At 46.6% G+C, this 21,135-nt stretch overlaps 1 protein-coding gene across 1 annotated transcript; it reads right to left on the minus strand.

Moving 5' to 3' along the window:
- Window positions 1–1,881: 1,881 nt before the first annotated feature.
- Window positions 1,882–20,150, minus strand: CFAP52 (cilia and flagella associated protein 52). The gene is made up of 14 exons (XM_086473820.1): window positions 20,096–20,150; window positions 18,651–18,850; window positions 17,760–17,896; window positions 17,008–17,136; window positions 15,903–16,002; window positions 15,318–15,434; window positions 8,468–8,568; window positions 7,328–7,498; window positions 5,335–5,483; window positions 5,061–5,118; window positions 2,957–3,069; window positions 2,850–2,866; window positions 2,528–2,547; window positions 1,882–2,026 (listed from the first exon to the last, which is right to left on the minus strand). The coding sequence occupies exons 1-14, from the start codon at window positions 20,148–20,150 to the stop codon at window positions 1,882–1,884; spliced, it is 1,512 nt and encodes a 503-aa protein (XP_086329946.1).
- Between the last annotated feature and the right edge of the window lie 985 nt (window positions 20,151–21,135).

Below are 21,135 nucleotides of genomic sequence, written 5' to 3' on the forward strand. Positions count from 1 at the left end.
CCCAACAGGGACCAACAGTCTTTACAGATGCATCTTCAACAACCTCAACCGCGGCGGCAATATGGCAATCAGGAGGAGAATGGCACTGTATTAAAATGACCGATTGTGCGCTTTCAGTCCAGCAGCTGGAAGCAATGGCCGTGGTACTGGCGTGTGGACTGTTTCCAATGGAACACCTCAACATCGTGACCGATTCGATGTTCATGGCCAAGCTTTGTTTAGCAATGTCGGGGCCCGGCGTGTCAACATCCACAGCGGCCCTAATGCTGGAAGAAGCACTTTTTTCCTGAAAGGGCACCATATTGGTCATCCACGTCAACAGCCACGACCAAATCAAAGGGTTTTTCCAAACCGGCAACGACAAAGCAGACGCCGCTGCAAAAGGGTTGTGGACGCTAAGAGATGCCCGCCAGCTACACGAATCTCTCCACATCAGAGCTAAAGCGCTAGTGAAAAAATGCGGGATCTCAGTCACTGACGCGAAACACATAGTAGCCACGTGTCCCCACTGCCAGAAAACACCACTATGGTCCAGTGGAGTCAACCCCAGAGGCCTCAAAGCCTCCGAGGTATGGCAGACAGATTTCACGCTCTGCCAGTTGCTGAAGCCTCGAGCGTGGCTAGCGGTGACTGTAGACACATATAGCGGAGTGATCGTAGCCACACAACACCTCAGAACCGACTCCAAAGCAACCATCCAACACTGGTTGACGGTCATGGCGTGCCTTGGCATCCCTAATCAAATCAAAACAGACAATGGTCTGAACTTCGTCTCTAAATCAGTCCAGACATTTGCTTCAAAATGGGGTATCACTCTAACGCACGGCATTCCATATAATAGCACAGGGCAAGCAATAGTTGAACGAGCAAATCAAACCTTGAAATCTAAATTAGAGGTATTGGCAAAAGCAGAAGGTTTTGCCAATGCCATTCCCCCAGGGGACCAAGCACGCTTGTTAGCAACCACTCTTTTAGCATTGAATCAATTCCCCAGAGGGGAAGAAATGAATAGTCCCACTCAAAAACATTGGGCCACTCAGGCACTGGAAGAAGGCCCACTGGTTATAATTAGAAATGAGTTAGGGGAATGGGAGCAAGGGTGGAGGCTAGTCCTCACAGGATGAGGGTATGCCGCTGTCAAAAAAGATGGAAAAGTTAAGTGGTGTCCGCTTAAGTCTATTAAACCGGACCTCCGGAATAAAACTAATGAAAACTGTGAGTTTTTGTCCACAGGACCGGATTACCGGATGCCCTCGTAACCCGTACACCCCAGTGACAACAGAAGATGACAAGTCGACAAGCATCCTGTCCGCACCTGAGAGTTCCGCGCATACGGAATCCAAACAATGGCAACATAGCCCCCCTGGGGGAGGGCTACGATGCCCTTGTGTGATCTTGATTTTAGGGCTTATCATGATAGAACAGGCAGAGTCAGAACACCATCCCCACCAACCTTTTAAATGGACCTTACTCCGGCTCAAAGACCAAAAGATCATCGCGACCCAGACAACACCAGGGGCACCAAGCTTTAATTCCATTCTATGTCAGCTTGTCCCGAGACCCTGATGCTGGGAGTATCTGGGATTTTACATCTGCCCTAGCTCGAATCCTGGGAAGGGGTATTGCAACTCCCCTGGTCAATATTACTGCAGTTATTGGGGTTGCGAGACCATAGCCCCTAGTTGGATACCGGGTAGTGGTAGAGACAGGTACCTAAAAGTCCAGTGGGGTCCGTATGAGTGCAGGCCACCGCAGAAGTGGGGAGGACATGGGAACTGCAAATACCTCTTCTTAAATGTTACCAATCCCGCAGACGAAGGGTGGATAATTGGAAGAATGTGGGGAGTGAGGTACACGGAACCGGGGACAGACAAGGGTGGCTTAATTCTCATAAGGAAGGAAACAATCCTGAATGATCCACTGCCAGTAGGCCCCAACCGGGTACTGGCTGACAGTTCGGCCAAGAAACCAGAGGTCTATGTAAAGAAAGTTCCTGTGATCCAAACCACCCACGCCCCCGAAGAGACTGGGCCCAAAACCATGACAAAAACCACCCAAATCCCTGACAAAAATTATCTCTGGGACATGATGCAAGCTAGCTACCAAATATTGAACAAAACTACACCAAATCTCACGGAGCATTGTTGGCTGTGTTACGGAATGAAGCCACCCTTTTATGAGGCTGTAGGAATAAGTGACACACCCATACGGAAAAATGGTACAAATCCGGCCCAATGCAAATGGGACACAAAAAAGCAAGGGATTACTTTGGCGCAGGTGGTAGGAAGTGGCGTGTGTGTAGGCAAAGTCCCAAAGCACAAAAAGCAACTGTGTGTAGATGAGACACGAAGTAAGACCCCTGCGCAGTGGTTGATACCAGCCAACAATGCTAAGTGGGTTTGCTCTGTTATGGGAGTTACACCTTGCTTGTTGTTAAAAAACTTTGATGAATCCTCAGAATATTGCGTCCAGGTAACTATAGTCCCTAAAATTTTTTACCACCCCGAAGACTTTGTCTATGACTCACAGATTACCCCAGAACATCATCTGTCAAAACGAGAACCCTTTACAGCATTAACCATAGCTACTCTAATGATCATCGGAGGTGCGGGATTAGGTACAGGAGTAGCATCCTTGGTACAACAGACTAAAGAATTTAGCACCTTGAGGATAGCAGTAGATGAGGACCTGGCTAGAATCGAGCAATCAATAACTGCACTAGAACAATCACTCAGATCACTATCTGAAGTAGTGTTGCAAAACCAAAGAGGATTAGACCTGATGTTTTTACAGCAGGGGGGAGTGTGTGCTGCACTAAGGGAAGAATGTTGCGTATACGCGGACCATACCGGAATAGTGAGGGACACTATGACCAAATTGCGAGAGGGACTGGAAAAATGAAAAAGGGAACGAGAGGCACAAGAAAGTTGGTTTGCATCGTGGTTTAACCATTCACCATGGCTGACCACCTTAATATCTACCTTGATAGGGCCGATCGCAATGATCGTGATAGCACTGATCTTCGGACCCTGTATATTGAACAGGCTCGTGTCGTTCGTTAAGAGCCGGCTAGAGAAGGTTAACATCATGTTGATAGAACGCCGACAACTGCTTTAAGAATGTATTTTTTTGCTATTCCCAATTATACCCCGTTACCCCCGATTATCCCCCAATTACTTCTTTTCTAGAGTGCCTTATATTTTCTATCCAAGTTATCGATATATATCTTAAGATGTTTTTTATTCTTTAACGGTTGTTATATTTAACAAATTTAACTATCCATAGGGAGGGGGGAAATGTAGATAGTTAGGGTCTGGCGGCCGGAAGATATCGCGCTGTACGGAAACATAGGGCCCCCCCTCCCAACAGCCATTAGTGCCTAGTTTATGATGTAAGCAGACGGAAATGAGGTCATAAACCTAAGCTATATAACGCTGCATCACCCAGCAATAAACGCCATTTGCCGTCCACCACATTGGTGTCAGTGAGCTAATGGCCCGAGCGGCCCGGGGAAGGCCACCGTGCTGTTCCTGAGCCAGGTCGCCACGCCTTCAAAGGCAACACTGGGTAAGCTGAATTCCCCAGGGACTTGTTGCCCATGTTGAGCCCGGGGCTGGGCTCACCCTCTCCCTGCACAGCAGCCCAGCTCAGCCATGTGTTTGGGCACCTGCTGGCATGAGCACCAGGGTACCCATTTCCACACAAACAGACGCCCTGAGGTGCTGAGGGATGTGCAAATCAACAACAAAAAAAATTAACTTCAGATGCTAGTGTGTTAAAAAACCTCACTATGAAGCTTTTGTGCTGAGGGCAGGAAGGGAAGAAGGGTGATGCAAGCCCTTCTGCAGGGCTGTACGTCAGCGGTATCCGTGGCCTGAGACCAGGAGAAAGCAGCTCCCAGAGGGAGGATGGCATCAGGGGGGTGGAAGACAAATTCTTGGTGGTAAGGGGCTCTGATCCCAGCATTGTGCTGTGAATTAATGGTACAGCTAGAAACCTGGGTCTCCCATCTCATGGCCCGATGCCGTACAGCGATGACTGCTTTCACCAAGAGTCAGGCATCACTGAAGTCCTTTTAACACACCGTCCTTTTTCTCCCCCCTAGCAATAAGGATTATAAAGCCATTTCCAAACCCCAGTACCTGCCTGATTTTCACTCACATTCCCTTCATCCCCTCCCCCAGGCCCAGAGGGACCAGAATTTAGCTGCACTTTGACGTTAATCACCGGAGTCAATCAAAACAGCGTAAGGGAGCTTGGTGCCACCACGGTGCCCATGCATCTCTGTCCTGGCCCTGGCCACTCCTCCTCCCGATGCAAATTCACCGAGCTAGAGGGGCAGCGATGTCAGGAGCACACGCAATGGGCAGGCAAACGTGCCTTCTGCCAGTGACAACTCTTTGCTTTTCCTGATATGACTGGAGCGACATCCGCTCCCTTTGCCTCAGCAAAGAGGGGGGCACTGGAGCTCCCCAGCACTGGATGGCAACAGCACGTTCGTTACGGCTGATTCTGTGTACGAGCGTTACAGATCTCCGTTATTAACCGGGCCGTTCTTCACGGCTAATGATACCGTAATGAATACATTCATGCTGTAAAACACAACGTGCCTGCCGTCAGGCAAATGCATAATGGGGAAATCGGTGACTGCATGTTTTCCAAACACAACCTGACTTCTGGCGGAAGAGCAGCACAGGTTGCTCTGCCTGTCTGCTTCTTGGTGTCGTTCATGTAGGTCACATCCATTTGTAGAGCTCCAGGGGCTCCCTGGGGAGTCCGGCCGTGCTGGTGAGGAGCGTGTACAGCTCTTAGGGCTTGTGTGAGATGTGCCGGGAGGGGCGAGGTTGGGCTGGGGGAACGAGCGCTGCCAAGCTGCCGCGCAGCTGAGCGCCGCTTGGGAAGTAGATGAGCTTGCCAGCGCCTGGCTCAGCCACGGGGGCTCATCTTTTCCGACCACACCAACAGACTGAAAGGTCACGCCGCTACTTGCAGTCACGGCCGACGTGGTTATCGCCTCTAGTTCCTACACACGATGCGGGGCAGAGCCCCAAATCATCTACCTCTGCAGCAGCAAGGATGTGACGGCCCAGCTTTGTGCATGGACACTAGGGTGGGGGTCTAACGGAGCACAGTGTGCACGCTGTGCCGCAGGACAGGGGAGATGCCGTCCTGCTGCTACGGCGCACCAACCGCCACCCTGGGCAGTGACCTATATGGGCTGGAGCAGGCGAATTCAGCCAGTGTCCATGCCTAAAATTTGGGCTGTTTTCAACAAAGCGATGCTACTTCACACTCAAAAGGAAGATGGGCAGGACAATGGTAATTGACCATTACCTGAAATGATGCTCTTGCCATCCCTCATAAACTCTATGGCATGGCAGGTCATGTTGGGGACGACGATTCGTAGCAGTTCCCTGTTTTCTGGGGTGTGCCACATCCGAATATCATTTTTGGAGCAGGTAGCGAACAAGTCAGAAGTTCCCCTGGAGAATTCAGAGAGGAGAGCCAACGAGGACAGGCACACAGAAGAGATTTCTTTCTTTGTCAGATCTTAAATCATCCTTCAAAGCTTACCTGTTTCTAACATGCAACTGTAATCTTCCCAACAGGGATCACTGTGGTTAAGACAAAGGCCTTTTCCATAGGATCACAATTCTCAGATAAAATCCCCCTGGTTTGGTTTACATTCAAAGATTCATTTTAAGAAACAGTTAAAGTGAAACTAAAAGAATTCTTTCTACTTCAGGTGAAGTTGTGACATTTATTTGCCATATTCAATCTCTAAACAACTTCACATGTTGCATATAAGAGACACAAAAGCGGGTGCAGAGGTGCTGACTGCCCAGATTTAACATCAGGGACTAACAGCAGCCTCATATTGTGAAGATGTCATTTTTTATCTTGCTTACTGGATGATTCCTATTCAACATCACTGAAGGCAATAGAAATGATGGCAAAAGCCTGTTTGTAATATACTTGTTATACATGTTTGAGTAAAAAAAGACCTTCAGCATTTCAAAAGCTGTGGGAGTGAATGCTTTGAAACAAGCTCTGATCCATACATCCTAGGGATACGACAGAAAGCGAAATCTAGAAAGGTACCACAAGCTTTTGTTCAACATCACCATCAATGCCTGGAAAGATGAACCAGGACAGAGAAAACTGGCACAACTGAAGCATGGCCCCTTTCAAGCCCAGCTTGTGCAGGTGCTTTATAAAGCAGGGTAACATCAGCAATTCAAGGATTTGGAAATAAGCCAGAACAGGGAAATTACACTTGTATTTTCCAATCAGTGATAATCTCTGTTCAAGAGCAGGTAACAGATAAAAAGTTTAAACATATATGCAAGGATGTAGTCCTGTAGTCCTTACAATCATCACTAAATCCAGCTCATCCAGATGCCTCTGTGACACAGATGCACCAGTCAGGTCTATTAGCATCAGATTACCCTAAAGCTCCAAATGATTTACTCATTAAATTAGAAGGATGTAGATTTTTCAGGCTGTGACAAGAAGTGAGGAGGGCATCTTACATTGTGCACTTCGCTGTACCTTGGTAAGATTTGATCCTTTGTGCTGTGTCGAGAAGCCATGCAGTAACAATATGCCAAAAATAAAAAACTTTCCTTGGGATCAAACTCCCATTCTCTATTGGAGAGGAAACAACCAAGCCATCGTGGTTTTTTTTTTTTTAAATAAAGTGCCACGATCCTACTATACAGGAAGAGGGAATGTGTGCTGCCTGTTCACAAGACAAGAGCAGACAGAAGACACACCAGTACACCCAGCATCTCTCGTACCAAGCCTAGAATTTAATACAACATTTGGCAATAATATTGTCAAACATGAAAACAAAAGTGAGGCTGAGAGACCCCAAAAGCCTCTTTTAACAGCTCTGTTAGTCAGGTTTCAGCTGAGGGTAGAAAAGCAGACACCTCTACAAGCTCTAGCTGCACCAGGGTACACAAAAGCAGACTTTCAGGATTCACACTGCTGGCAGACTCAGAGGCCCGAGTCTCATAGCACAAACCCTAGGAGAAAAGGGGGAGGTTGCCATCCCTGCCGTTACCCAAGCACAAATCATTCTAGCCTTTTTATTTAGAATTCTTCCTGTGGAGCAATGATTTTTCCAACTCTCAAGCTGAACTGCTGCCTTCCATCAGCCTGGCATTTCACTGGTAGGTTACAGTATAGATCATCCCGTAAGGATGTTAACGGGCTTTGGGTTCCTCCTGGTTAGAAGGTGTTTACAGAGGTATCTTGACCCTCCTGGAAGCTTACTCAAACTTCTTTACCAGCCAAAAGCATGCCAGCCAGTTATACTCACAAAGGAAAAACAATGTCGTGGACAGCTTCGTTATGACAGGCAGCAGTCAGCTCCTCTTTAAAGGCAGTGTAGTTAATTTGATAACTCTGGCACTCATTTGTCCCTACAAAGAACTGGTGACCCTGACCTCTACATGTCAGGGAAGTGACTGCGCCTTGAACTTGAATTTTCCTGTTAAGAGAAAGCAGAGGTTTGGCCTGACATTGACCTCAAGGTACTTATTTTCCAGCTTCCCTTTTCCCCTGACTTTATAGAGACCTGACTTCCCTGCTTCCCTAAAAAGCTCCATATTAGGTTGTGATATCAATATGCAAGAACGTGGTCAGGACTGACATTTCATTCCCAGTCACATGCTAATACTTCACATGATCTTGCCGGTCCCCCTGGCTACTCTGCCAGGGCTTGCAAAGGCAATACTTTGGAGACTTTGTTTTCTGGACCAGGGCCTAAGGTAACAGCATCTTTGTTGATATTCTTGATCAAGTGCACTTAAATATCCCAAATTCAAGAACATTTCCAGACAGTTTTGATCTTTTGGGAATACGTTCAATTGTACAAAGCTAAGCTTGCAGAACTGCACGCTGAAGTTAGCTACTCAAACAATCCAAAATGAATAGCCGTGAGCCCAATTTTCAAATCACATAAGGGGAAATGACGCCTGCAGCTTTCTATTTGGTATGCAGAAAAAAAGCCTTGCATGTACGCCAGCACTTCCAGACGTGCCTATAAAATTAGCAGAGCCCTCCTTACAATCCCATGTCCTAAACAACCCCCCTTTTTTTTTTTTTTTTTGATGGCAAATACTACTCTTTCTCAGCTGGCATAAATAAGTCTAATTTTACTGACCGCAACAGACCTGGCTCACTTTGCATCAATTTAAGATCTGACTCCTAATGCCTAAAAGGAAACAGTGGTCATTTAAAATGAACGATGAGTAGGGCAATTCAATTCTGTGCAAATGCATGCAGTAATTGTCAGTCTGCTTCAATTTCATTACGCTGGAACCATACTGTCTGCAGGATTGAAAACCTGAGATTTATTTGGATTATGCCTTCACATAGAAATGATTGGTTCTTATTCAGTGACCCTTTGGGGGAGGTGTCACCCCTACCCTCCCGATTCTCCCATCTACAAACTCACTTCATTACTTTGTAGTTTGAGGCTTTACAGAGAGCTACAATCCCTCCTCCGGTGCTGACTATTAAATCTCCTGTCTTCAGCAAAAGCAAAGCTGTGACTCCCTAGGAGAAAACAGGATTAAAACACAATTGGACGGATGCAGAATCTCTTTATTGCTGCAGCCATGCTGAATAGCCCAATGGAGTCTCTATCACGCTCCTGATGGCGGTGCTTATGTCACTCAAATATGGCTTTATCAGTGTTCTTTGACTGACCTAGGCTAAAGAGTGACTCTCTGGAGGGAGAAGGGAGCAAAGAGTTACTAATTATAGGGTATATGAACTTCTACAGTATGAGGAGCAAGTAAATAGCATCATCATGGATCCTTCAGAGCAGCTGGGACCACATATGAGCCTACATATCCTTACCTCATTCCAGCAAGAAATGCATACATTTTGTATTAGTAACCCCACTTTTCCTTCCACTGATTCTTCATCTATCAGACATGAAAATAACAGAGAATAAAACTCAGCCTAAGTGTCCTTTCCTACAGCTGCTTTTAGGACAGATCCTCTGTGTCCCAGGCCTCTCTCCCTATCAGAAAGATGCAATCCCATCTCCCACCTATTAGTAATAAAACACATTTGTCACAGAAAGGCTTTGAAAATTAGTCAGCCCATCATCAACATGGGTTTCTGCTATCTGCTAAGATAAGTAGATCAACAGGAGATCAGCCATTAGAAAAAGGAGAAATGGTTTTCCATGGATAAAGTACCAGACTACAGTAAAAAACCCCAAACCAACCAACCAAACGAAATGAGCAAACAAAACCAGTCCTTAGCCTCGCCACAAAATTTCAAGTATAAGAAAAGTCAGTCTCTGCAACAGTTCTGCTACCTGTGAAGTAATATTACTCTTCTCTATACAAGACAACAGATTAATTCTTGGAAATCTGAGAGACCCCGACATAGGCTGCAAGAGGGGTGAAACTACTTCTGTGGGGTTAAATCCTGATATTCTTACTCAGAAAAATAACCCTGCTAGCTTGGGGGAACATACCCATGAGTGAAATGGAAAGGAAAAAAAAACCCAAAATAAAGGAGCTTCATGCCATCAAAATTTGGACTGAAAACTAAGCTCTGTCACGAAGCAAGCGGGTACAAGAGGCACAGGCCAGCTGGTAGCAGCTCCAGGCTCCCTGGGACTCGTGAGGAGCCTGTTGAGCTTGACATTTTAGGTTGCAATATAGACTCCAGCAACATTTGCCACTACCGAGGTTAACAAGCAGCTTTGCCAATTGTTGTGGTGGTACCAGTGGTTTCACAATATTACACTTTTTTTTCCTTTAAGCCCAAGTTCATAGAGCCATTATGTGAAAACAACCATTTCTGTTTGGTGGAGTTTTTTCGGGGAAAAAGAGAGTGCCTCTAGCATTTAGTGTTGTGAAAGCACGAAGAAGTGAATTCTCAAAGAATAATAACCAAGAGGCAAATCAGAATAATTCTGCATTTAATCTTTAGGAAGAAATCACTGTCACGTGCCTGGCTTGTGATTTTTGAACAAATACAGGTGTCAGCACTTTATGAGGGTGTTTGACATCTATGCAGCACCACCCAGCATTCCTGTTCTTTTCAAGTATTAATCTGGCCTAACCCCAGTAAATTTTCAGGGTTAAATATTTTCAGAGTGTTTAAAAGAATGAAAGCCAGAAAGTGTTGACTTTCTGTGTGGAAAGGACTGAAGCTCTAAGGAAGGTGAGAGAGCAAGTGAAGATAGAAGAGAAACCAAAATGGACATCTGAGCTATTTAGACCCAGAAAGGATGTTGCAAAAGCCACAGACAAGGTCTGATGAATTTGGAAAAATGACTTTAGTTCAATTATCCAACCAACTAGAAGCAATTGATTGTTTTTAAAGTCTTGCTTATACTTTTTTGAAGAAAAAAAAATTAAAATCACCGTTTACGTAACTGGGCATTCCAGTGCTGGCATTCCAAGCAGCCTTGCACCCACCTACGCATCAGCTTCAGGATCAAAACAATGTGGATTGCAGGAAAAAAAAAATGAAAGAAAAAAAATAATCCTGATTTGTAAGGTAATTGCACTGGATTTCTTCACTAGTCTGTCCCTGCCAGCAGCACATCCACAGTCTGCTGTAGTATCAGGACCGATCACTGTGAAAAACACAACCTCCAGAGAGGATTTTATGCCATACTATCACAACACTACCAGACAGGAAGCCAGGATTCATGCAAATATTCTTAGCAAAAGCATGAGAACAAAGGGATTCTTTTTGATTAGAAATATGATCCACAAGCAGAACTGTTTCTGAACAATGTTTTAAAAAAATTTCCTATGAAGAGTTGGCAGCATTTTGCGAATCCTCTGTTATCACAAGCCCATCAACTGTCTTTTGATCTACTGCTTTGCAGTTTTTCCTGTCAAAGACTTCCACCTCAAATGCCCTTTGGCTTTAGCATTATGGCAGGTGGTGGCATTAGAAATCAAACCTATGACTATGTAGTTTATCTGATTACAGCTCCCTGCTACTTGCTAATAAATAAGAATTTTTGCAGCACTGCCAAGACTGCTTTGATTTTTCTGAGGTATTCTCTTCAGTTCTTCAATTTGAGAGGGAAGCAGGTACTACTAAGCCAAAAAGAACCCACCAAAAACCTTAAAGTGTCGAGGATTCATTGCTAGGCTCTCAAAATCGTCAGAGTTTGATTTCAACCTTAACTTGATAATTGTGCTTCTTTCTTGTCCAGTCTGTTCTTTGAATCACCACGAGTAAACAGATTTGTAAGTGGCACTTGTTTACTCACGAAGTCAAGCTGTTCGTGTTAACGATGCGAGGAATACTCCATTTTATATACTGCCAGACCTCTTGTAGATGAAATGCAGAGTCTAGTGTAGGAGGTTAAAAATATCACCATTCATTATTTACTACTTACAAAAAGAAACCACTATTTTGAAGTATGATTACAAACAAAAATACCAGAAAAAATCCAGCCTGCCCATTCCCTTCTCTGCAGGGGTACTTGCTCCTTGTCCCCTTCTGATCTCTTGCAAAGCTCTTGAGCGCCCTATGAACTCTTCCAGCACACCTCCTTTCAACGTTTGGTTTTGGGTTTATACAGTGCAAATCACTCCAGCTATTTCTGAAAATGCATTTGCAATCAAACATCCCACTTTGCAGCTTACAGCTCCTCAAGCCTGCGACAGGGTTAAAAATTAATTTTGCTGTTTATTCCAGTGTTTATAGACATTACAGAAATGCACTTAAACTTAATTCCATGTAGATGGAAAACAAGTTGCTTTATCACACCAGTGAACTATTTTGCCACTCCTCTTCAAAACAGAAACACAGAAATCTTCAGATCATGTCTACATAATAAACACATTCATATATATCTAAAGGCAAAGTTCCTTTAAGACGGACCAAACTTATTTTCAATAAACATCTCCTCACCCAAGCAGTATCTAAACTCTTGCTTTAAAGATACACTTGCCCTGGGGTGGCTGTGGATTCCAGGTTGAGAGTGGCATGGTGTGCCACTGGCTCATTATTCCCTGCTGAACAAGGTTTGCAGAGATACAGGATAATGTTTGGTCATGAAGACGCAACTTTTCAGATAGAATTGCAACCAAGTGATGAAAACTGTTCCATGGGGACAGAGGCCCGGACAGCTCCACCACTGGATGCTGCATGGCCAACCTCCCTCCTTGCCAAGAGGCAGGGAAATGCCCTGATAGGAAAGGCAGCGCATGTCCCAAAAGCCAGGCTTTGGAGCAGTTGTGGCTACCACGAAACAGCACGTCTCGCTTCTGAAACAAGCGATAGGGCACGGCTAGAGAGGTGAGAATTTTTGTTGCAAGTACTAATACATAGTGCATTTTCAAGAAAGAGAGAAAAGATGTCTTGAGAAATACACACATCTCTGCGGGGGGAGGGAATAAAAATCAACCCTTTTAGGGTTAGCAATGTGATGTACTAAACTGTGTGGAAACAAGGATGCAAATACTTTTGTTTTGATAAATGCTGTGGGTTTGATTTGAAAAAAAACATCTGCAAAATACCTCTTCTGGCACTGAAGGTTACGCTGCAATTGGAAATTTCTGCCATAAAACATTAGATCCTATGTTCAGCGAGGACTTGTTGACAGTCTAGTGACAAGGTATTATTTGTATGCGGAGATGTGCAATGGGTGGGTGGAAAGGGAATCACAGCACGGAGCTAGGGAGGGAGAAATGGAAAGTATGAAAGTGGATCTGACACTAGCTGGAGACAAAAATGTAGCAGTACCTTCTCACCGACTGCAACAGTAGAGGTTTGCCCTGATGGATTTCCCATTTGAGGCGTTTGGGAACTGCATTGGTAAGAGTGAGGGAAGAGAGCAGAGAGGACGTAAGCAAAGACGGGAAGGGGGGATAGGGTTGAGCGCGTGCCTGATTGAAAAGCCCGTTTTTGAACAGAAATGTCCGTTCTAAACAACAGAATAAAGGAGGAGATTGGAGGAACTGCTTGTTATTTCTGTCCAATGTGAATGTCTCCTTCTCCCACAACGACCAGCGGAATATCTCAAGTAGCTGACATTAATAACGGTAACAAAGTTTAAGTCAGATTAATGCTTATCGGCTCTGGTCTCATCCACAAGGCTGGCAGGCAGCTATGATGAGATCCACTTCTGGATCTTCTCTTCTCCCTAGCATCTTGGCAGTCTCTTGCACTGTCAAAGATCCAGTTTTCCTTCAGCTTTTCACTACCAGAATCTTTGTCAGCTGAAGCTCATGATGCTCCAAAGGTCTCTGCCACAAACTGCAGTTCCTATGGATTTGCCTTATGATAAACCCCCTCACAGTACGGATTGGACTGTGGTCTGGCTTTGAGCCTCTGCTTTCATCTAGGAGGTCCTAGGCCCTCTTTCAACCCCCAAATTGCAGGGCATCTTGCTAACAACCCTATTGGATTGCTTCTTTAGCAATGGTCTTAGAAATATTGTTTCAAATGCATTTGGCACCTTTCCTTCACCCTTGAAGGGAAGGGAGTTCAGGACCTTGTGCGGCTTCAACCAGGTACTCTAGGCAAGGTAAACGTACTGCTAGATGTAGAAGGACTCAAAGCATGCAAGCATTTGAAAGGGGAGGTGATATTCAATCATGAAGACCTTGGCATAAGAGAGAGAAGAGATCGGCCAGGACATGGGCCCTGTGTGGAAGCAAAACCCTGCAGGGTGACTGCTGGAAGACCAACTTAACAGTGCAGGTGTACCTACCAGAGATCTAACACGCCTTCAGCTAACTTACGATTTCTGTCAGGGAAACAAAATCCATACAGTCTTGTCACTTAACACACGCACAGAATTAAGTTACTCACGTTCCTACCATGCAAGTGGGAAAAAATGAGCAATCACTTCTCTGATCCTCTGGAATAGATAAACACTGAAACATATTTCAAAGAATTCAGTGTCTCCAAGTTATCCCAGAGATGTGGGAATGCATTTGTAACACAAGAAACACTACCTTTTGAATGGGCACGTATGTGGTTTGTTGGTACAAGCACAGTTTAGGAGGTTTGGAGAAACAAGTCTGTAGCGGCTTTTTCTTTGGGGTTTACTGCTATATTTTTCTTACAGCTCTCGTTAGTCTTGTGTTTATTCTCAGCTAAGATCTGCTTCTTTCTAGGGCAGCTTCCCCATGGCATCCCTAACAGTACGTTTGGTACTTCCATCTGCACTGCTTCCTTTGCTGCTCACCGATTTTCATGGTTGCGCATAGAATCACAAAATACATTCAACCTTATGCAAGAAAGTTTTTCAGGGAACTGTTTGAATTCCTTAGGTATCATGCCCTCCACTGGGTATAACCTGAGAAGCTACAAGAAGTCCTTTATAGGAACAAATAAAGAGAAATCAAGAGCAAGTGTGCTAGCTGGTGCTGGTCATTTACCATTACAGCTCCCTGCATGCAGAATTCTTGTACAACAAAAGGCCAAAAGCTCCTTATTTGGGAGATACTCCTGTCTCAGGATCCTCATATTATGACCCATGAGTCCCAATTATAGACAGAAAAAACTAAGTTAAAAGAACTTTGGGGTTATGAAGTCAAGCACTCACAAGCTAAAAAGCAATAGAATCAATGTACCCTGTGCAACCTTGTTTTGTCCCAGTTGTGCACAGGCATTATAATAAACTATTTAATTGTATTTATTTGTATTTAATTGTATTATCTACGCTACCTCTGCCTCATCAGTGGCAGAATCAGAATTCAAAAAGACGACCTCCTGAAGGGAAGGGGGAGGAATGGTATGTGGAACAAATCTAAGGGGTTGGTTTTTTTCTAAGTGTAATGGTAGTGTTTTGAAGTTTTTCCAGTGGCAAACAGTGGTCTTGGAAAATTTCAGCCCAGACAATTTAACGAGTCTGTAAGATCTGAATACAGGACCTCACAGGAGTAAGTGTGGGAAAGCCTCTCAAATGAGCACTTCTACCGGTCTTCCTAGGAATGTCCTCTGTCTCACTCCAGCTAGTATGTCCCTAACACTATCTCCCCAACTCGGGAACTACTCCATTTTTATGCTTATTTTTCACTTTTTATGACTTTACCAGACATAGTGTAAGAGAGAGTCCATGGGATGATACACGAGATTCAGGTAAAACCCAAATTCTGAGCCAAATGACACTGAACAAAGCCAAGCTACTGGTGTCAGACTGCAGGATCAAGATTGAGACACTCACAAAGAACTAACAGCAGAGAAAAAAAAGTGAGTCTGTGTATCAACCTTGTAAAGGTTCTGCTGGAGGTTGCCCTACTTTCAGTTACTAACAAAGAGGAGGATAAGGAAAAAATCCAAATTACAGAGCTGCTACTCACCGAGTTAAACTTTTCCTTCTGGGGCCCATAGTCAGTCATCAGCTTGTTGTTTGTATTCACTTTCAGGACATCACCACTTGATGTGCCAACATAAAAATAATTATCATCATCTGCCATGTATAGGAAATCATGAAAAAAAAGAGAAGATGGTCCAGATAGCGAGACGCTTGTCCCAAGCCCAGTACTGGGCTGTATAAATAGCTTTATTTCAGTGTATTGCCAAGATTTAATCTGAGGGGATACAGCCAATGTTTTCACCCTGTCACACTCAAAGATCTGTAACACTGCTGAATGCAAGACATTTTCTAACGAAATCTAGATAATATTTTGAAGCAAAAGTGGGATTCTCTGGGTGCTAGGGCCTGTGACTAAAATACATGTTCCTTCTCTTCCGAAGCATTCAAAACACTCTTTCCAAGGATAAAGAAACTGTGGGAGACCATCTGCCATGAGCCAACACTTAGTAGCTTCACTGCCATCATGCAGTTGTAATTGGCATTTTAGCATTACTATAAAAGTTCATGGTTTTTCTCTAGTCTGTAGAGAGTTTCTTAGTTTAGCCAACTAATTTGGGCTGAAACTTACCTTAACACATATAGTCACTCTTCTCAGTTGCCCTGTCCGGCATTCCGTTGGGTGGATTTTCCTGTTTGCTAGATCCAATTCCCATATTCGAATGGTCCCACTGTAAGAACAAATACAGTGGTATCAAATCCGTATATGCAGAAACATCCAAGTTTTTTTCATTACCAGAAGAATTAAAAAGCTTTTACAAGGCTATTATTCTGAAATTTTAATAAGGAGGAAAAGAACAATATCAGAGAGGCCAGAAGTAAGTCTCTGCCTTTTCCGCTGTTTCTTACAGTAACTTTTTCTGGGTAAATCAAAAATCTGAAGAGGTTCAGCAAAAGCCTATACAAGGATTATGAAGGGGTATGTAACAACCTTGACATTTCATTTCCCAAAGAGACATGCACTGTGGAAATGTTAATTCCTTTCCACTGTTTTCTAGCACGATGTCATTGACAACATAGGAGCCAATATAAAATCTTTACAGGCAGTCACCCTTCCATTTAACAGAGTGTTCAAATTGCAAAGACCGGCACTCGTAAGCGCAACCGTAGCCAAGACATCCAAAGCCTTCCCCGAATTAAAGGGATCTGCAGGTCCTCCACACGTTTAAATGTCAGGCCAGGTATATGGGGGCTGTCTTAAAACCACGCAAAATGTGACTTTTTCTACCAACTTTTGTTACAAGCCAGTGACCAATTGTACATCACATCTGGTGAGGGCAGGAGATGATCCAACGACCTGCAAGATATCGTTGTTTCTGCATTAATTAACCATTGTTCAGAGCCACTCATTGAGTGCTCTTCTTGTGTAAACACTGGCAACTAAATACTTTAAACACTGCATGGGGAATACTGAGTACAAAATCCTGCTATCAGGAACAGAAGTGACGCATGCGGGTCCCTGTGTGCTGCTTTGAAAACATATTGTTACAAGTAGAACAAGCAGAAATGCCTTAAAGGGACAAGCTGATGGATATTTGTGGGTCCATTCAGAGCAAAAGAAAAAACACAGGCCCACAGTTGCTCACGCTTCCTTGTGTTTAAGTAAAGACTCTCTGTAAAAGGAAATGGGTCCCAGGGTTCTTTCCCTCGTTTCTCTCATCTAAATAAAACCTTACTTTCCAGCAGTAACGAACATCTCATCTCTGCAGTTGGAGCACACCACGACGGTCGCACTCCCGGCGCTGCATGCCGAGGCAGGGCTCCCACAGACAGCCTCTCTCTTACCAACGTGCCACACAACCACACTGCGGGAGAAGGAGGGGCTTTAATAGCTTCGCTTTTTGACATTACTGAGAAAAAAATTACTTAAAACCAAAAGCAAGACGAAACCTATTTTCCTGCAGTCTGTTCCCACCAGGATACACGAGAGAAGTCACTTTGTAGAGATTTTAACCGTATCGCAAATGCGTGGGACCACAGCTTCCACCCCCTGCTCCTAAAGCAAGGGTAGGTGTATTTTTCGGATTCCTTCTGCTGATCAAGACTCAAATCATATCTTAGGCCACTTGTAAAATCTGATTTAAAATAACTTTTTATTCCACCCTGACTTGTCTGTGTGTCGAAGCAAGCCCTCAGCAAAATGTATACTTCTTCAGGCCATGTGCTGAGCCAGCTAACTGTGCGGGCTCCAGAAGGTTTCTGGGTGATGACACCAGCTTAAGAACTAGCTGCTCCCCTCACCTTTCCCCGTAACCTGCACTCTGCCCATGGTACCCCCCGGCTTCCATTGGACAGAGCTGGATCACTGAGACATGAAGCAGTGGAAAGAGCTGGACTGGCAGGAGGGGGAGGAGCGAGTGCTCCCCCAGAGCATCCTTCAGCCCTACGACTTGTCGGAAATGATGGGCCAAGCAGTGGAAATCATTACCTGCCGTCGTCCTGGCCTCCCAGTGACACGAGATAAAGGCTGTTTGGAGAAAACGCTAGTCCTTCAATTCTACCCTTATGAAGTGACAGCCGAGCAAGTAACTCCTTCCTCTGGAAATCCCACAGAATGATGTCTGCCTGCGGTGCAAAGCAGAAGGGGTCAAAGCCAAAGCATTAGACAGAACACACAGGATTAGGTATAAAAACTTTTCTCTGGCAGAAAGGCTGTTAGGAACCCAGCCCGAGGTTAGCATCTGTCCAGCCCAGGGCTCCACTGACACAAAACCGCTTCAGATCAGGTGCTGTAAGCAGCATTATTCCAGCTTACCGGTGAGTAGCTCTACTTCATTTCAGAATCAAAATTTACCCTGAGACACTGGGTATTTTACTCGGATTTCAAAATACTGAAAACACTAATACTTCATTCCTTCCAGGTGTCTCAGGGTGTTTTCAAATAGGCAAAAATAAAGCCATAAGGAACTTCAGAGGTCTAAAAATGCAGGTAGGTACCTGTCAAGGGCTTTTGAAAGCCCTAAGCAGCTCTGGAACTCAGGTACCACTTTAAATACAACACCATTTATTAACTAAAGTCTAATGAGATTGAAGCTGCCACATGTGCACAACACTGGATAAAAAGGACTTTTAATTCTATTAAGAGACCCCTCTATCTAGTTATCCCAATCCTAGGGGGAAAGCTTAATACTTTACAAAAACATAAAGGCACATCCAGCAATGGACTAGCCACAATTTCCCATTCCCTGCAACACCTTCCCACTGTAGGCATTTGTTTTTCAACAAAAGAAAAAATAAACAAAAGGTGTTCCCACCACTGGCAAGCCAACTCCAATTTCTTTGGTCAATATTAAGCAGTTAAAAATAGAGCCTTATCCACCTTGAATCCCATGAAAGTGACTTGTCCAGAAGCAACGTGCTCACCGTTCCTGGACACGACGACACAGGAGACATTATCGGTGTGACCCCGCAAGAAAGTCTGTTTCTTAGTGTCCAGCTCTTGAACAACCACAGTGCATCCCAGGGGATAGAGAACGTGCTCCTTATCAGGGTGGCAGATCAGGCCACGGGGTACATGCCCTGCAAGAGAAAGGAGTGAAGGATCTGCTGGCTCTTAACAGCTCGGGGGCTGCAGGCAAAGTCTCTCCCCTTGCCTGCAGCACGCAGTCCCCAGAGCAGGCTGACATCTCCCCAACACCTCCGTGCTGCCGGCCTCGTTCGTCCCTGAGGGGATCTGGCCTGTTCCCCAAGGTTTATCTCACAAGGAGGGCAAAACCAAGAACTTTCCAGTTTCCCCCAAAGCCATTCAGCAGAACAACCCCAGCTAAAACTCCAGGGTCACCTTTACACGTTTTGGACCTTCCGGCAGCTACCAGGAGACTTAACTGGCCCAGAGCTCTGAGCCCTTCAGCACAGAGGGCTCTCCAGGAGCACCTGCTGATTCATGGAGGCCACGTCACCAGTCCACAATGCCATGACCCGCCTCAAAATAGCTGCAAAGCCACAAATTTCTCGAGAAGGCAGTTGGCCGAAGAAGTCCCAGTGCCCAGCCCTGGATCACAGGAATGTTTACGACAGTATTTTGTGCAACCTCAGTCGGTTTTATTTTAAAATGAAACGCTTCTTATTCTAGCAAGCTGAGTGATTAGAAAAAAATAAATAATCCTACTATTCTGTCAAACTTTTCTTGCTCTGACTTCATGTCTGTCTCTCGGGATGCCGGGCACAGGGACAACGAGGAGGTGGGAAGGGGCAGGAGGGACTCCACGCACTCGCTGCTCCCAGCCCACCCCACAGCACCACGGGCCCAGCTGAGACCCACAGCTGCCCCACAGCTGCCCCCACCATGCCCTCCTCTGCCCTCAACCCACCCGCTGGCAGCCCCCAACCCACAGCTGCCCCCACACCACCCCCGCCCCCCGCTGCCTCCTGCCCGCAATGCCCCAGACACCCCCCCACTGGCCCTACGGTGCCCCAGACCCCCTCAGTTGCCCCCGCCATACCCCAGACCCCCTCAGTTGCTCTCACTGTACCACAGACCCCCTCAGTTGCTCCCGCCGCGCCCCAGACCCCCTCAGTTGCCCTCCCCGATGCCTCAGACCCCCTCAGTTGCCCCCACTGTACCCAAGACCCCCTCAGCTACCCCCGCTGTGCTCCAGACCCCACCAGTTGCCCTCTGCTGTGCCCCAGACCCCCCAGTTGCCCCCTTCGTCCCACAGACATACGCCCCTCCGCTGGCCTTATGATGTCCCAGACCCGCCCCCCCCCCCCCCCCCAGTTACCCCCCCGTACCCCAGACCCCCCGGCGCCCCCCGCCCGCAGCACCGTTGAAGCCGATCACCGCCCGCAGCTCCAGCTCGCCCACTGCCGCCTCCGCCATAGCCGCCCGCTGGGCACGCGACGCCGTGGCAACCGCGCCCGGCCCGGCCGGCAGGGGGCGCTGTGGGGCGGCGGAGGCCTCCCGCCCCCTGAGGCGGGGCCGCTCCCGGGGCGGCGGGGGGAGCGGGGACGGGCCCGGCGCCGTGGGCCCGTGCCCGTGGTACGGGGGGGCGGCAGCTGCGGGGGGGCTGCGCCTTGCAGACGAGCAGGGGCGGCAGGGCCGGGCTGCCGCGGGGAGAGGGGCTCGGCGCTGCTGGGGCTGCCCTTCGCCCCGCTCCTGGCCCCGGTTCACGGCGGCTGCCGAGAGCCGTCGGGGAGCAGCGGCTGGGTCTCTGCGGATCCAGCTGGAGCCGAGGGACGGCACGACTAGGGTGGAAGATCTCTTTCTATCCCGTTACACGGCCCCTCGGCCTCCCCTGCCTGGTTTCAGGGCCTTTGTGCTCCGAGAGGTTCGGACTTTATTCAGTGATGGAGTAAAGCGCCAGAAGAAGGGGCTGGAGCAGGAAGGTGACGGGCCGTGGGTGCAGAAAGTGCGTTGACACCCGTTGGGTTCACGGCTGGGGTCGGTGGGCAGCATAGGTGAGCAGTGGTATGGCCCCAAAGGGACGCGCAGGCTCTGCCACCGCACCAGGGACAGCCACAGCCTGGTACCACCCCGGCCTCTGATATTTTGGCACACTAGATGGGGTCTGCTGGCCCACCACAAGGAAATACCCTGAAGACTCCAGGGAGGAGGGCAGGCCAGGCTGCTAAGGAAGGGCTTTGCATTTCAAGGCATCTGGTGCATCCTGTACATCTCCGGGAGGAGAGGCGAAAGCCTCTTGGGAGGGGAGAGGGACTGCCATGAGACACTTTCAGCCAGCCAGAAAGTCCAGTACCCAATCATGGAAAGAAAGAAATACCCTAGCAGAGCCTTTTAATTGTAGGGAAAAAGTAATTCTGCAGTGTTCTTTCATTTGAGCTCTGTGGGCGAAGGCCAGGCATGG

This window comes from Leptosomus discolor, chromosome 15 (assembly GCF_034619465.1).
Source record: "Leptosomus discolor isolate bLepDis1 chromosome 15, bLepDis1.hap2, whole genome shotgun sequence".
Taxonomy (NCBI): Eukaryota; Metazoa; Chordata; class Aves; order Leptosomiformes; family Leptosomidae; genus Leptosomus; species Leptosomus discolor.